The 17,075-nt window shown below is 43.8% G+C and overlaps 1 protein-coding gene and 1 long non-coding RNA gene across 3 annotated transcripts; both read left to right on the top strand.

The window, feature by feature from the left end:
* Positions 1–1,139: 1,139 nt before the first annotated feature.
* On the top strand, positions 1,140–15,497 carry LOC121656014. The gene is made up of 3 exons (XR_006013361.1): positions 1,140–1,150; positions 4,969–4,971; positions 13,844–15,497. It is a non-coding gene; the product is annotated as an uncharacterized LOC121656014 (long non-coding RNA).
* LOC121656013 (protein quaking-B-like) lies at positions 5,346–13,851 on the top strand. Of its 2 annotated transcripts, none has more exons than XM_042010969.1 (6): positions 5,346–5,691; positions 8,164–8,300; positions 9,412–9,528; positions 11,594–11,737; positions 12,253–12,340; positions 12,559–13,851. In XM_042010969.1, the coding sequence occupies exons 1-6, from the start codon at positions 5,550–5,552 to the stop codon at positions 12,930–12,932; spliced, it is 1,002 nt and encodes a 333-aa protein (XP_041866903.1). In that variant the 5' UTR covers positions 5,346–5,549; the 3' UTR covers positions 12,933–13,851. The 2 variants fall into 2 exon arrangements, with proteins under 2 accessions (XP_041866903.1, XP_041866902.1); XM_042010968.1 differs by having other exon boundaries at positions 5,374–5,691; positions 12,535–13,851.
* Positions 15,498–17,075: the final 1,578 nt, after the last annotated feature.

The following is a 17,075-nucleotide window of genomic DNA, read 5'->3' as shown; positions in this document are numbered from 1 at the left end:
CATTCTGGTGTGAAGAGGCTCACCAAGCTGATCCAGCTGGGTCGAGGTACAGACGATGCTCACAGGGAGGAATCCGGTTCTGTCTGGAAGTCAGAAGGAAAACACTTGTCACTAAATCTGATCAGAACTGAACGCGGTGTGCAGGTAACATGTTGTCAGTCGTGTGAAATATGATGTCAGAACCTCATAACCTGCTCATTTAAATGGCAAGGTGAGAGTTAACTTTTGGTTTCAGTGTGTGTGACCATTCAGAGGCTCCATTAGAATATGAATCAGCTGCTGCCGGGCGGAAAACACCCGACACAAAAGCCTCTCTCACTTTGACAGTCTGCTTCACCCCCAACCCCCCCACCTGGACTTCCTGAAACAAGCTGTCCTCCTTAATGAAGACAATCTCCCATTCTTCCTCCTGAAAGACGCTCCGAGGACTCCGAGGCTGCTGAGCACAGAGACAAAGACACCGAGAGGAGGCGGGGGAGCAGCCTGACCTCCTCTTTTACACAACATGGAGGTCTGGACTCGACCCAAAACACCCAGAGCTGATCCAGAACCCCTGAAAGACGGGACTGTGGGAGAAAGTTTGAAACGGGAGAAAACTGCAGCAGAAAGAACTGATTCAGGACGACCCATCTTCCTTCAAACGGACCCGAGATCAGTGGACACTTTGGGTGGAATAGTCTTCTAATAAAAACTGGTTCTGTAGACCAAACCATGTCAGACCACATTGAGACAAACTCCGAGGTTGCACCGTTTCCAGGGATAACTCCGTCCATCAGAGTCCTCTTGATCTTGTTCTGATGTACAGAAGATTTTAGCTTTTGTCTGGTCAGTTCATACTACATGAGTAGCTACGGCCAGGAAGTCACGAAATGCATCTTTAACCAGATTTATAAAATTTAATCTCTGTTTTCTGCCGTAGAGAGCAGCTACCTGAGCTTTACTCACACAGGTTGGTCATCTTGTTGACGGAGCAACGGCTTCATTGTGAGCAACACTAAACAATGTTGTAATCAGTCAGAAGAGGCTTCCTAGTTTAACCCGTTGGTACCAGACATCCCGCGGGTGGGACATGGTAAATAAATGTTTTACTCTGTCTCCCTTCCAAGTACCTACACGTGTTATACACATCTTATACACGTGTTATACACATGTTATACACGTGTTATACACATGTTATACACGTGTTATACACATGTTATACAACACATGTATAACACGTGTTATACACGTGTTATACACATCTTATACACGTGTTATACACATGTTATACACGTGTTATACACGTGTTATACACTATTGGAAAGCTAAGATTCTTGGGAATTAGAGTAGCTGTGTTTCCATTACAGTATTTTGCAAAATAAAAGCGATATTTCTAAAATTACGACATAATGCAATTGCGATTTGTAGGTGTTTCCATTGAATGGAGTTCAGCGCATTAGCCGTTATTCTCGTAAAATCTCATCCCGCGCGACTTCACTTTGAGGAGGAAGGAGATTTCAAATTTTATGTAAAACTCAGCATTTTGTTGTTGTTTGCTATCAGTTTTATTTTTTCTTTGTTTGTAAGAAGACTTCCATCTCATCCTGCGGCTACTCATACTACGCCATCTTCATTTAAAAATGAACTGGTCATGTGACCCCTTACGTCATGTTTTGGGACGTGTAAATGTGACAAAAGTCTTTCTGTTGCACTTCTGCAATACACTTTTATATCGACACATCTGAAAAACCACCTCATGAGAGTGTAAAAACTTTTTAACGACATTTGAGAGGTTTTGCGAAATGTAGGCGTTTCCATTGCTGGTTTTTTATTGCGATATTTAGGTTTTGTGCAATTCTAGGGGTAATGGAAACGCACCTAGTGATATAACAATGCTACTCAATTCAGTCCCACAAAGGCTGCAGTCCTGCAGGTTTTCAATGCTTCCCTGCTCCAACACACCTGACTCAAATTATCGAGTCATTGTGCTCTCTTCCAGACATAACCATGTTTTCATGTGTGAGTGGATCCAGTGGCCTCAGGTGGAGCGATGACTGCACCACAGGTGACTACTTTTACTTTTACTTGGATTACTGTAATGGTCTTTTAAAAGGACTTCCTAAAAAGAGCATTAAACATCTGCAGCTCATCCAGAACGCTGCTGCTAGAGTTTTAACCAGGACTAAGAGATCTGAACACATCACACCAGTTTAACATCTTTACACTGGTTTCCAGTCAGTCACAGAATAGATTTTAAAACCCTTCTGCTTGTTTACAAATCCCAGAATGGTTTAGGCCCAGAATACATCTGTGATATGTTCAGAGAATATAAACCTAGCAGAGCTCTTAGATCCAAAGACTCTGTTCAACTAGTCCAGACCTGAGTCCAGACTAAACATGGAGAAGCAGCATTTAGCTGTTATGCTGCAAACAAATGGAACAAACTGCCAGTGGAGATTAAACTTTCACCAAATGTAGACATTTTTAAATCCAGGTTAAAAACATTTCTTTTCTCATGTGCCTATGCATGAAATCTGCACGGTAACTTTTTTAACTTATCTTGCTTTTAATCATTTTAATGTAATTTATTATTTTATTGTGATTATGTGTTGATGCCTTTTACTATTTCTAAATATCTGTAATATCTTTGTTTTATGTAAAGCACTTTGAATTGTCCTGTACATGAAATGTGCTATACAAATAAACTGCCTTTCCCTTACCTTGCCTTACTTCAACATTGTCTCCATGTGTGCTGTCTTCTTCTATGGTCCTTTTGAGGCGCAACTTATCCCAATCAAACTCCTATCAAACTAAACTGGTGCTGCAGTTTTAAAGCTTCACATTCAGTTGTTTGTCCATTCAGAGATACCGTAGTAAAAATGGTGGCACAAATATGGCAGTTGCCATGTATGTAGACCCACAGCAGGCAGATATAAATGGCTCATTCTAAGAAAATAAAAACGTATTTTAGGGAAGAAATTATTCCAATAAAAAGACAGTTTTTAACGATACATAATATTTTTGACCTTTGATTTTACTTGGAATCAGGCTGGTTTATTTATCTGATAGATTCTTTTTGTTCATGTAAATGATGAGTCTTCCTCACACACCAGAGTAAGTCATGGAGTTCTTCAGGGTTCTGTACTTGAATCCATACTTTTCACATTATACATGCTTCCCCTAGGTAATATCATTAGACAGCATGATGGTAAAAACTTTCATTGCTATGCAGATGAGACTGAGCGAAACCAATCAGTTGATCAGATTTAAAGACAAAAAGACCTGGATGACTCTGAATTTACTTCTTTTACATTCAGATAATGCTGAGATTGTTGTCTGGACCAGAAAAACTCAGGGCAAAATTGTCTAGCTACGTAATTACTCTGGATGGAATAAACTTGGCAGCTACAGTGAAAAACCTTAGAATTTTTCTGGGCCAGGATCTGTCCTCTGACTCACATATCAAGCAGGTTTCTCGGAGCACCTTCTTCCACCTACATAATATTCCTAAAATGAGGAGCATCCTGTCTCAGAATGATGCTGAAAACTAGCCCATGGATGTGTTTCTTCCAGATTGGACGACTGTAATTCCTGATTATTGTTCTGTCCCAGAAATGTTCTGAAAATTCTCCATCTGATCCAAAATGCTGCAGCGAAGGTTCTGATATTTCTCCAGTTTTCCCTTCTCTCATTTGACTCCCTGTCAAAACCAGAACAGATTTTAAAATTATTCCCCTAACATATAAGCCTAATAGTTGCCACACTCCATTAGATTTAAAAGATCTCAGAGATTCCAATTTTCCAAGAAAGACCAAACAAACAAAAAATTATCATGTAAACATGAAAACAAACAAATAAACAAACCCAGTTAAACAAACTGAGGAGGAGCTCAGTCTGAAACCTCTGAGGACCTGATCTGAGATCAGCTGCTGCTCAATGTTAATGTGACCTTCTGAGAGAAGGTCACATGACTCAGGGAACAGTTCTGTCCTTTGTTCCCACCAATCAGAACACGGAGTGGGAAGAGAGATCCACAGATTTTAATAGTTCCACAAATTCCTCCATGAACACAAACTGACCTTCAGGACTCCTCTGGACCACCTAGGGTTCTTCTGGAATGCTCCTCAGACCTTGCTGGTCCTGGTGGACGACCTGAAGGTTTAACTCGTGTTCTCCGTCTAGCTGCAGATGTGAGGACGTGTTTATATTGATTGATCAGTTAGAGATTGATTGTTTGATCAGATCCAAACTGATGAAGCTCAGGAGATGAAAGTCATGTCAGTTGTCAGAGAAACAACTGAACTCTGTTCTAATCACACACACACACACACACACACACACACACACACACACACACACACACACACACACACACACACACACTTGTGTTGTATCAGAGAGGTCATTGTTTTACTGGTAACAATCAGGCTGGTCTCTGGTCACGTGACCCTGTCAGCTGACAGGAGTTGTGTTAATTTGTCCTCAGTCTTGTCTGGCAGGTGGAACACACCTGTCCACTGCGCCTGTTGCAGGGTTGTCTTTGATTTGAGCTTGTTCAGAAACCACCAGCAGAGCCAGCAGGTTCTGGACTCTGGGTCTTGGCTGTGTCCTTCATGTGGACCAGGAGTAACGGAGCAGTGAGATGACAGCAATAAAAATGAAACGTTAATAGTTTAAACTTCACATGAGGGCAGGGGACTTTGAGGTGGTGGGATGATTGATGGATTAATGAATGATGGAGTAGATGGAGTAATGAAACAATATGATGAAAAATGATGGACAGACTGACAGATGGGTTGAGGTCCTGCCTGTTTCCGGTTTTTTGCTCTTTAGCTGAGCCCAGCTGGACTGGACTTGTGTTTCTTGGACTGTATTCGGACTATTCTGACTTTTTGGACTACATGTGGACTCTGGAGTGAACTTGAACACTTTGGACTGTTGACTTTATTTGGACAGATTTTGGACAACACGAGGACTATCTGGACTGAGTTTGTTCTCTTTGGACTGTATTTGGCCTGTTTTTGCTCTATGTAGACCGTTTTTGGACTTATTGGACCATATTTGGACCATATTCGGACTGTATGTGGACTCTGCTGCCTTTCTTCAGTCTGGTTTGCTGACTCATCAAACATGACTGCTGCAGTTATTTGGAGTTTGATGTCCTGCTCATTACACACAGAGCAGCAGCAAACTGTAAAAACCATCCAAGCTGAGTGTGTGTGCGCGCGTGCGCGTATCTAACAGGTGACCTGTGGAGGTAATGTCTCTGTTTTCCTCTTCCATCACCCCAACAGGACGTCATCTTGCAGACTGAGACCGGAAGCTGTGCTCTGGTTCTGGAAAGACTCTGGTGCTTTTGTTCTTAAAGTCCGTGCCTTTATCTGCGCGCGTGCGTGCGTGCGGAGAGACGGAGCCGCTGTTGGCCGACAGAGAGCCACTGAGCGCCGGGGAGTTGTGGAACAGAGCCCCCTTGTTCCTCTGATTCGGATCACTGCAAGCAGCCCCAGGACCGGGTCTGGATCTGCGTTCAGGTCCACTTTGCCGCTGCAGTTCGTTGTGTTTGGCGGATCATGGTGGAGGAGATGGAGGGGAAGGAGAAACCCAGACCCGGTCCGGATTATCTGTTGCAGCTCATTAACGACAAGAAGCTGATGAGCAGCCTGCCGAACTTCTGCGGCATCTTCCAGCATCTGGAGAGACTTCTGGACGAGGGTGAGACACCGGACCGCCTGTCGGTCCACTTCTGTGTCCTATTAGGAAATAAATAAACAAATAAATAACATTAAAAGAAATACATAATTTAAAGAAGGAAAGTTCTGGATCCGGTCCGGATGGACTGCACTTTCATCAAAGTAAAAATATTCATTACATTTAATGAACAATTAATTTTAACTTCATCTCAGTTTCAGCATCTGATCATTAAATCACTGAAGGAGATTCAGAATCTGTAGAGGAGGAGGAGGAGGAGGAGGGAGAGGAGGAGGAAGATATCTGTTCAGAACCAGAACATGTGGTTCTTGGTTGTTGTGATGATGTGGTTCTGGAAACACCTGTGGAGCCGTTTAAATCTGAGAGGAGGTGTCAACTCAGTAAAAAATAAATGAAAAAAAAAGCCTCCAGAAAGTTTGTTTCATATTTTAAACAAAACGTGTTTGTGTTGATTTAGCTGAAAAGATCTGAAATCTGAAACAGAGCTGCTGCTCGTGCACCATGCACTACGCCTACCAGTGTCTGTCTGCACACACAAGCAGAAAACACGAACAGAAGCACTGAAAATCTTCATTCATTGCATAGTGAAATGTGTTCACTATCCACGTGCTTGTATACACTCCCTACAATACCTGGACTCAATGCCTGGACGGTCTGTGGTGCAACATGGTGCCGGTGGATGAACAAGACTGGATTCAGGTCTGATGAATGGGTAGGCCAGTCCACAGCATCGATACCTTCGTCATGCAGGAACCGCTGACTCATTCCAGTCACATGAGGCCGAGCATTGTCCTGCATCAGAAGCAACCAGGTCCCACTGCATCTGGTCTTACATTGGGTCTGGGGATCTCATCCCGGTACCTAATGGCAGTCAGGGTACCTCTGGCTAGCACATGGAGGTCTGTGTGGCCCTCCAAGGATCTGCCTCTCCAGACCATCACTGATCCACTGCCAACCTGCTCACGTTGGAGGATGTTGCAGGCAGCAGAATGTTCTCCACAGCATCTCCAGACTGTCTCACGTCTGTCACATGTACACACTGTGAACCTGCTTTCATGAAGAGCATAGGGAGCCTATGACCAATCAACCAATCAGCCAATCCTGGTGTTCTCTGGAAAATGCCAATCAGGCTGCATGGTGTTGGGCTGTGAGCACAGGCCCCGCTGGTGGATGTGGGGCCCTCATGACACCCTCATGGAGTCTGTCTCTGACAGTTTGTGCAGAAACATGCACAATAGTGGCTGCTGGAGGTCAGTTTGTAGGGCTCTGACAGAGCTCTTGCACATAGGAGCAGATAGCGGTCTTGCTGCTGGGTTGCAGTCCACCGGCCTCCGTGCCATCCTACGGCCCCCTCCGTATCTCTTGGTATATGGGCCTGTCTCCTGGTATCTCCTCTATGCTCGCTACACTGTGCTGGGAGACACAGCAAACCTTCTTGCCACAGCGCAGTTTCAGGCACAGCTTCATGTTACCTCTAATGGTGAGGACGCTGGTAAAATGGAAATGTGACCAAAAATCTGCCAGAAAGGATGAAGACAGGGAAATGGTCTGTGGCCTCCTGCAGGAACACTCCTTCATAGGGCTAACTGCCTCATTTCCACCTGTTGTTTGTTCCAGTTGTACAACAGCAGCTTAAATTGATTCACAATCAGCATTACTTCCTAACTGGACAGACAGATATCCCAGAAGTGGGACTGACCTTACATGGTAATGATTATGAGTTCCCTTTATTTATTTATTTATTATTTTTTCTTTCTTTCTTTGTTTTTTGAGCAGTGTACAAACTCTCCTTTCTGACTGAACAGTTCAGGTCCGTATACACAAAGCCAACAATCCATGATCAGGACATCCCAACGTCCATCTCACCATTTTGGTGCAAAACACATCATCCAACCACCTCGTTGACATTGGTCTGAAAATTAAGAGACTGAAGGGAAAACTTAAGGAACACAAGCACAAGAAAACAATTTAAACCTGTGGAAATCCAAACTGGGCGTTCACACGCCCAGTGGGAAATCACTCAGTGGGAAATCACACAGGAGCTCCTTCACCCAAAGGACAAAACACCCAAACACAAGCTGAGATGTTCTGAAAGAGCAGATGGATGGTTTTAGGGACGATTTTAACTGGAAGAACCATCTTTGAATAGAGTTCTGCTTCTGTTCACTTTGGACTGAGGTTCTGCTGTGACCTTACTGTGGATTTAACTGAGCTGTGGCACTAATGCAACACTGAGTTGGGGTTCTGTCTGAAGTTCTGTTGGTAATATGTTTTATTTGGGTCATGTTGGATCTGTTGTGACTTTGAGAGATGTAAAACGTTTCAGTTTGGAACAGATCACTGGTGGGATTTATTGCTGCGAGCTTAACCAGAGCAGCTGGTTAAAACATCACTGGTACTGATGATGGAGCTGGTGCTGTTCAGAAACTCTCACATCATGATGGTCTTCCTCATTAACCTGTGTGTGTGTTTCAGAGATCAGCCGGGTGAGGAAGGACATGTACTTTGACACACTGAGTGGCTCAGAGAGGAGCAGCGAGCTTCCGGATGCTGTTGGTCCGGCCGTCCAGCTGCAGGAGAAACTCTTCGTTCCCGTGAAGGAACATCCTGACGTACGTCTCAGTGTGTGTTGTTACTGTTGGGGTCCTCACAAAGATAGAATCACACACCTCAGAGAGAGAGCGACCACCAGTGTAAGAACACCTGCAGTTCTGCAGAGATACACCTACGATAAAAGGTGTCTGATTTAACCTGTTAGATTACCATGGTAACTGGTGCTGAACTCGTCACCACAGTAACTGTTGATGAACCCGTTACCATGGTGAGTAGTGTTGAAATAATTACCATGGTAACTACTGATAAACTCGTCACCTTAGTAACTGGTGCTGAACTCGTCACCACGGTAACTGTTGATGAACTCATTACCATAGTAACTGTTGATGAACTTATCACCAGGGAAACTCACACTGACATCATCACCATAGCAGCTGACAATGAACTTGACACCATGGTAACTAATGCTGAATTCATTGCCACGGTAACTGACGTTAAACTCATCTACAATATTTAATCCAATGCGAATTATAATCTGAACTTTAAATCAGATGTTCGCAACAGAACTCAGAGTTGAACTGATCCTGATTCATCACATAAACATCTGTCGAACCCTCGTTGTTCTACTGAAGAAGCTTTGAGTTGTAGTAAAACAACAGAGGATGAGCACCATGTTACCATAGAAACCATGCTTTTTATGTAGCATTTCAAAATGAGCTGGACATGTTTTTATAAGTAGAAGACTACCCGGCTGTGTGGAACTGATTTATGGCCCAGTCTGTACTGTGTGTGTGTGTGTGTGTGTGTCTTGAAGCGAGTACCACAGCCCCAGTCTGTGAATTCACCTGTTCTCAGTGTGGATCACAGATTGGACTTTACAGGCAGAGCAAGACTCCCAAATAGAGGCAGGATTGTCATCACGGACACGACGGACGCCATAAGGAAAAGAAGTGTGTGTCTTGTTGTTTAGGTGTAGTGATGTCACTGCAATCATTAAGTCACAGCAGAAAACTGTAAAATCCTAAAACCCAATCAACACCTCGCTGACGGATCAGAGACGCTGCAGGAGACTCCTCCTCTTTCTCCACATTCCGGCGTTTTCAAACGTTAACTTGTACAACCGACTGTGTGGCTGGTTGTCATGGTAACAGATTTCTCTCTGTGTGTCAGTTTAACTTTGTGGGGAGGATTCTGGGCCCTCGCGGTCTGACGGCGAAGCAGCTGGAGGCTGAAACTGGATGTAAGATCATGGTGAGGGGGCGGGGCTCCATGAGAGACAGGAAGAAGGTAACGCACACACAGAACCACACAGAACCAGAAAGCCTATCTGAGCTGCTGTTAGGTCACATCATATCACAGACTCTCATTATCAGCTGTTCATAGAAAGACTTCTGAACTCAGCTGATGATAAATTCCACATTCCACCCTCGTTGATGATCATTAACATCCAAAAATACCTTAAGTAGCCAGATTTGGAAGCAATAATGGTCAGAAACTGTTGTTTACAGAATAAACTGACAGAAAGAACAAATAAAGTTTTATTGAAACAACGATGGACCTGTAACCAAGCTTCTGCAGTTCCCACCAAACAAAGGAATGTTCCAGGATGTTCCCTGATTGTTGGTTGAGGGTCTATGCAACATCAGCTGTGATGCTCAAGTGTTGACATTTAAAGGTTTTTTTAAACATTCTGTGAACATTCGATGAAGGTCACACCTTGCTTTCAGAGAAGATTCCTTCGATGGTTCCTGAAACATGGCTGCGACGCTCTGCAAGCATTGCCTCTATGTCAACTGGGAAAGATTACACCTAACCCTCAGGAAACATTCCCCGAACATTATGCCAATGTTCGCTGTAGCAACGTTAGCTGTGACGCTAAGCATTATTTTCTAAATGTTCTGTCAACATTCGCTGAAGGTTGCATCTAACCTTTCTGCATAACATTTCTGTCCAGGTCCAGAAACTTTCAGGAAGAAAAGCTATGTGCTGCTAAATGAACCTAAATAAATATGATCATTTTTCTTTAGTAGCTCAAATCATCCTTGAAACATGGGATTAACATCGGACAGAATGACGATCCAGTAGAAAGGTTGGATCCACGGACTCTCTGCTGTTGTTATGTGTGAAAACGAAACCAGGGAAAATGCTGAAGAGGAGGAAGAATGTCAGACATTTCAGGTCAAACTGCTGCAAAAACAACTGAATGTTTTCGTTTCTGAGGGCCATGCTAACGAGGTTAGCCACCTGCTACGCTAACAGAGACACATGAGACAGAAGGAGCAGCAGGAGACCAACACGACCCAGATGGAAGAAGAGGAGGTTCTGCTGGGGTTTGTTGTTTCTGTGCTGACGTCCTGCTGGAGCACCAGTGATTTATTATCACAGATCATCTCTGTGTTGCAGCTCAGACTTCACGTCTTGTTCTGGCTTTTAACATGGCGGTCACCTGAACTCCTCCCCCAGATTGTAATGAAAGAGGTTCTAGATGTAGACCATGAGTCTATGGTTCTAGATGTAGACCACATCAGTGCTGATCTGGAGACAGTTATTAGTCTTGAAACACAGAGAACTGGTTCTAGGAACTGGAACTGTGGCCCGCTGCCTCAGGATGGTGGGTTGAAGTGAAGATCTTATGAATTAGTATTTGGTAAATATAACCAAATAAACTGGACTGAGACAAGTCCTGGTATCTATGAAACTATCCAGGTAAGACTGGGCCTAAATGGACCAGAACTGGAACCACTTTAGTCAAAACAGGTATTCACACCTACTAACCTGCTAACGCGGCTGTTTGGTTTCGGAGACTTAAAAACTGCATCAGAGTGGTTCCCCCACCACGCTGGAAACCATGTCCTCCAGATCCAGACCATGTAGACTATGGAACCCCTAAGAGACACCACCTGGTAGCATGTTTGACCTCCTGGTAGCTTTCAGTCTGGTCCATAACCAATGTGTATTTGTCTCCACCTGTATGTCCTCCCGATTTGTCTCTACCTGTTCACCTTTACCTGTTTGTCTCCATCTGTCTCAACTTGTCTGTCTCCACCTGCTATCTCCCTGTTAATCTCCACCCGTCTGTCTCCACTCCTCTGTCGCCCTCTTTTATCTCCACCCATGTGTCTCCACTTACCTGCCTCCATCCGTCTGTCTTCATCTATTTGTGTCTCTACTTGTCTGTCTCCTTTTGTCTCATTTGTTTGTCTCCACTCGTCTTTTTCCACCTATCTATCCCCACACGTGTCTTCCTTGTTTGTCTCCATCTGTCTGTCTCCACCCACCTGTCTCCATCTTTCTGCCTCCACCTGATTCCACTCATTTATCTCCACCCATCTGTCTTTACTCATTTGAACAGGAGGAACAGAACCGGGGGAAGCCGAACTGGGAGCACCTTGGTGAGGAGCTTCATGTCCTCATCACGGTGGAGGACACTCAGAACCGCGCCGACATCAAACTCAAACGAGCGGTGGACGAAGTCACCAAGCTGCTGGTTCCTGCCGTGAGTTTACCTGAATTTACCTGTGTTTACCGGAGACTACCTGAGTTTATTTGCGTTTACTTGAGTTTACCTGTGCTTACATGAGTCTACCTGAGTCTACCTGAGCGTACCTGTGTAAATATGAGTTAACCTGAGTCTACGTGAGTCTACCGGAGCGTACCTGTGTAAATATGAGTTAACCTGAGTCTACGTGAGTCTACCGGAGCGTACCTGTGTAAATATGAGTTAACCTGAGTCTACCTGAGTTTACCTGTGTTTGCCTGCTCTCATTTTTAAACAATTCTAGTTGAAACAACTTTTAAAAATTGTCAGAAACACGAAGAGAGAAAAATCTCTTAGTGCAAAATGTAAAACAGGATCGGAGCTGCTGCCACAGCAGTTCGGTGCTTGATCGGCTGTGAGATCACATCCTTCACAGAGTGAAGCGGCATAAGACAGAAACAAATTTATAGGGGCAGAAGAGTGAAGAGGTTGGAACCATCGATGGACATGTCGATAGTTGTTTTGTCTTCCAGGCGGAGGGAGAGGACAGTCTGAAGAAGATCCAGCTGATGGAGTTAGCCATCCTGAACGGGACCTACAGAGACGCCAACATCAAACCCTGTAAGAGACCAATCAATCACACCGATCAGATGCTGATTAATCAGATACTGATCAGTCACATATTGATCAATTCAACAACACTGATAAAACAATCAGTCACAAACTGATCTATCAAACACTGATCAGATTGTGATCAAGCTAATACTAGTCAGACATTGATCAATCATACTGAGTTTTTGTATCTCCTCCCCCAGACTCCCTTTCTTTCTCTCTTGCAGCGTCCAATCAGACTCCTCGTGTTCTCTCTGGCTCTGCCCCCGTCATGGCCCCTCCCACTGTCCTGCGAACACCTGCGCCTACAGGCCCTGCCTTTGTTCCTCTGATTCGTCAAGTGCAGACAGTGTTGCCCAATGGAACGCCGGCTTTGATGCCGGGAGTGGGGCCAGAGACAGGTTTCATCTACACAACACCGTATGATTACCAGTACGCCCTGACAGCGCCAGCGTCCATCTTGGAATACCCACTAGATTCCGGAGGGGCGTTAAGTAAACCAGCCCCACCCTGCTCCTGTGACTGCTCCCCCACTCCCCACCACCACCCCCACGGCCAGTGGAGCCCAACCCCCACGTTGCTGCTCAGACATGCTTCCTGAGACGAGAACAAGCGCTCCTTTACAAACAAACTGCGGCCTTCACATTTAGTCATTTCCAACCTGTCCACAGGGAAGCGCTGCAACATCATTCTGATGTCAGCTATGAACAAGGTCCGACTCCACCCTGTGATCTGAGTGGCTGCAGCCAATCATACTGCTGTTAACAAAGCTTGCCATGGTGACGTCACAGCTCGGATTTCTTTGTTGTTCTCTTGAAAGCTTCTCAGAACTCACCTGGAACCGGAAATTGACCCAGTTCGTGCCTTAACATGTTTCTAATGATTTTCTTTGAATGACTGTGATGTCATAACGTAGCCTACCTGTGCATACTTGCTGTATGATGCTTAACAGGTGTCTCCCCATCTTCCGTGATGATTTTGGTACAGCTGCTGAAGTCCAGATACTCAGACTTCACATCACAGCTATCTGATTCACCCTGCTGTCTAAGTTAGTGACGTTTGAGTCCGAAAACTTTGATTTTTACTGGAGGTGAGGTGACCGAGCAAGTGGCTTCTGCGAAACGCAGTCCTGATGAGTAACCTTTAAGCGTTAGTTACCTGCTGTGTTATTTTGAAGACTTTAAGGATCCAAGAATATTTGACTCTGCTTAAAGAAATTAGATTTTATCAGCAAAATAAACTTAACACTTCAGGTAAATTAACCCCGTGGTCTCTTTCAGGGTTTAGCCTAGCTTAGCGCAAAGCTCCTAGGTCTGGACTTCCTCATAGACATTAGCTGCTAAATAAATGAATTTCTCTGGCTAGCACAGGCTACGCCTCTTCAGTTCAATCTCCAGTCTCAATGGTCAGCTAGGCTAAGCTAAAGAAAGGTAAGCTAAGCTAGCTAATCCTGAAAGCGTTTCCCCACAGACAGATCTTCATCTGGTTAAAATGTAAACATTAGTAAAAGAGACAGAAAATGTCAGCATGTTTTCATTAAACAAATAAATAAATTAAAGCAGAAATATTTAAGATTTATAATATTTACAAGCTAGTTTTTATCAGTTAGATGTTGATAAAGAGTTTACCACTCCAGATAAATTAATCCTCCTCTTATCCTTCAGTGTTTAGCCTAGCTTAGTGTAAAGCTCCTCTGTTTGGCCTTTCAGGTGGGGAGTAGCTGCTGAATAAATGATTTTCTCTGGCTAGGTGAGGCTAAGCTTCTTCAGGTCAATTTGCATTGATACTGTTGAAAAGTTGGATCAAGATTTCAGTTTATTTATAAATTAACTGAATTGCAAGTCAGTTCAGCAGCTTCAATAGCGATCCAACAAATAAAATGCCACCTCTACTGTCAATGCTAAGCTAGGCTAAGCTAAACGAAGTTAAGCTAATTAATCCTGTTTTTGAGGTTTTATTTTAACTCTTGTTCAGTAAATAAAGTTTAAATGGTTGAGTGAGTGAAGCTGACTATGTTATGACATTTTTCAGTTTTTTACAACATTTATGTGTGTGCTAAAAGGAAAACGTGGTTTTCTTCTCTATTAAAAGGATTTTCTTTTTCCATACTGGTCAGTAAATCAAGGAAACATAGACTTAAAAGAAAAATTTTCATCCCCAAGACAGATAAGGCTTCATCTGGTTAAAAGAGGTCAATGTTCATTTTAGTAAAACAAACAAACCTAAACAGAGTAAAGCCACTTATTGCAGAAAACGTCACACTATCGTGTTTTTATTAGAATAGATGAAAAAAAAAGGACAGCAGGAATATTTAAGATAAATTGTATTTACAAGCTAGTTTTTAATAAGTTCCTTGTCAATAAAGAGTGTAACACTCCAGATAAATGAATCCTCCTGTCCTTCAGTATTTAGCCTAGCTTAGCAGGACGCTCATTCTAGATTTTCCTGTGGACATTAGCTCCTGAATAAGTTACGATCTCTGGCTAGCTGATGCTATGGCTCTTCAGTCAAATCTTTATTGTCATTGGAGAAAACAAGTATTTTTTCTTTATTAACACAGATTAATATTTCAGTTTATGTATAAAACTGAACTATAAGTCAGTGTACCAGCTCCAATAGTGATCCAGCAAAAGAAATGTTACCCTCACGTCAATGCTAAGCTAAGCTAAATCTGAAAAAGTTTCCTGTTTTTTTTTCTTTTCTTTTTTTATGTTTCAGCCAATTTTAACTCTTGTAAATAAAGTTTAAATGATTTAGGGAGTGAAGCTGACTATGATGACGTGTATCTGGAGAGGCAAACAAAGTTTTAAACTTTTATAACATTTTTAATATTTATCAGTGTGCTAAAGAAGGCATTTGTTTTTCTTCATCAAGTAATAGATTTTTTTAAATTAACTGAACAGTGAAAAGAGGAGACGCAGACTGAGAAAAAACAAACTTTCCAATCTCTCAGAAAGACTCCATCTGGTTAAAAAATATAAAAATTCATCTCAGTAAAAGTAATAAATAAACCCAAGAACAATTATCATGAAGCCACTGATGGCAGAATAAACAGACATTGTCCATCCTTCTGCGTGTAAACAAGTTCAAATCAAACTGGTCCAGGATGGTGTGATGCTCAGCTCCGTCTTCTCCAAGGAAGGAGTTTGCATGTGTGGATTCTCTCCAGGTTCTCCTCCCACAGTCCAGGCATGTTAGGTTAACTGGTTCTAAACTGAGGAATTATTGTGGGTGGTTTGGTATAGGTGCACCTGCCTTTCACTTGATGGGATACTTTTTCTACAGATTGGATTAAGTGTGTGTGGAAAATGGATGGCTGAAAGATTTAGGTGCTCTGAATGTGCTCCAGAATTCATATTGCTGGCTTTGGTCTCAGTTGCTGTGAAGATTAGTGTCTTAAGGACTGGAATTCCTGAAGGAAACGGTAGCATCACAATAGATTTTCATGTTTGTTGTAAATAGAAATGTGTCTGAAGACAATAAAAGCTATTATTAAGGACTGTGTGGTCTGGTGTTTTTTATCCTCTTGGTTACTTCTAATCAGCTGCAGGAACTCAATAAAACATAAAAATTAAAAAACATAGAGACCAACAGGAGCAGAGATGAAACAATGATGTGGTCAAATACAAAGGAGACCTGGTGGAAAGTCCGCAAAGAACGTCAACACTAAACATCATCTGGCCTGCTCAAAAACCCTCCAACATGTGGATAAGAGAAGCCAGGAATCAAACTATGAACCTACAGAATGGTTTCACCTCCTGATCCAGAGCTACAGTACTTTCCTCTCCTAGTGTCCATCCTCGTCCACTGTCACCTTAACCCTCCCAGTCTCCACTCTCCTAGTGTCCATCCTCACCTCCTCTCTCCTAGTGTCCATCCTCACCTCCTCTCTCCTAGTGTCCATTCTCCCCTCTTCTTTTCTAATGACCATCCTCGTCCACTGTCACCTTCTCTCTCCTAGTAACCCTCCCAGTCTCCTCTCTCCTAGTATCCATCCTTGCCTCCTCTCTCCTAGTATCCATCCTTGCCTCCCCTCCCCTAGTGTCCATCCTTGCCTCCCCTCCCCTAGTATCCATCCTTGCCTCCCCTCCCCTAGTATCCATCCTTGCCTCCTCTCTCCTAGTATCCATCCTTGCCTCCCCTCCCCTAGTATCCATCCTTGCCTCCTCTCTCCTAGTATCCATCCTTGCCTCCTCTCTCCTAGTATCCATCCTTGCCTCCCCTCCCCTAGTGTCCATCCTTGCCTCCCCTCCCCTAGTATCCATCCTTGCCTCCCCTCTCCTAGTATCCATCCTTACCTCCCCTCCCCTAGTATCCATCCTTTCCTCCTCTCTTCTAGTATCCATCCTTGCCTCCCCTCCCCTAGTATCCATCCTTGCCTCCTCTCTCCTAGTATCCATCCTTGCCTCCCCTCCCCTAGTATCCATCCTTGCCTCCTCTCTCCTAGTATCCATCCTTGCCTCCCCTCCCCTGGTATCCATCCTTGCCTCCCCTCCCCTAGTGTCCATCCTTGCCTCCCCTCCCCTAGTATCCATCCTTGCCTCCCCTCCCCTAGTATCCATCCTTGCCTCCTCTCTCCTAGTATCCATCCTTGCCTCCCCTCCCCTAGTATCCATCCTTGCCTCCTCTCTCCTAGTATCCATCCTTGCCTCCCCTCCCCTAGTATCCATCCTTGCCTCCTCTCTCCTAGTATCCATCCTTGCCTCCCCTCCCCTGGTATCCATCCTTGCCTCCCCTCCCCTAG

The sequence above is a fragment of the Melanotaenia boesemani genome, chromosome 16, assembly GCF_017639745.1.
Source record: "Melanotaenia boesemani isolate fMelBoe1 chromosome 16, fMelBoe1.pri, whole genome shotgun sequence".
NCBI lineage: Eukaryota > Metazoa > Chordata > Actinopteri > Atheriniformes > Melanotaeniidae > Melanotaenia > Melanotaenia boesemani.
This window is presented reverse-complemented; position numbering and strand designations above follow the sequence as displayed.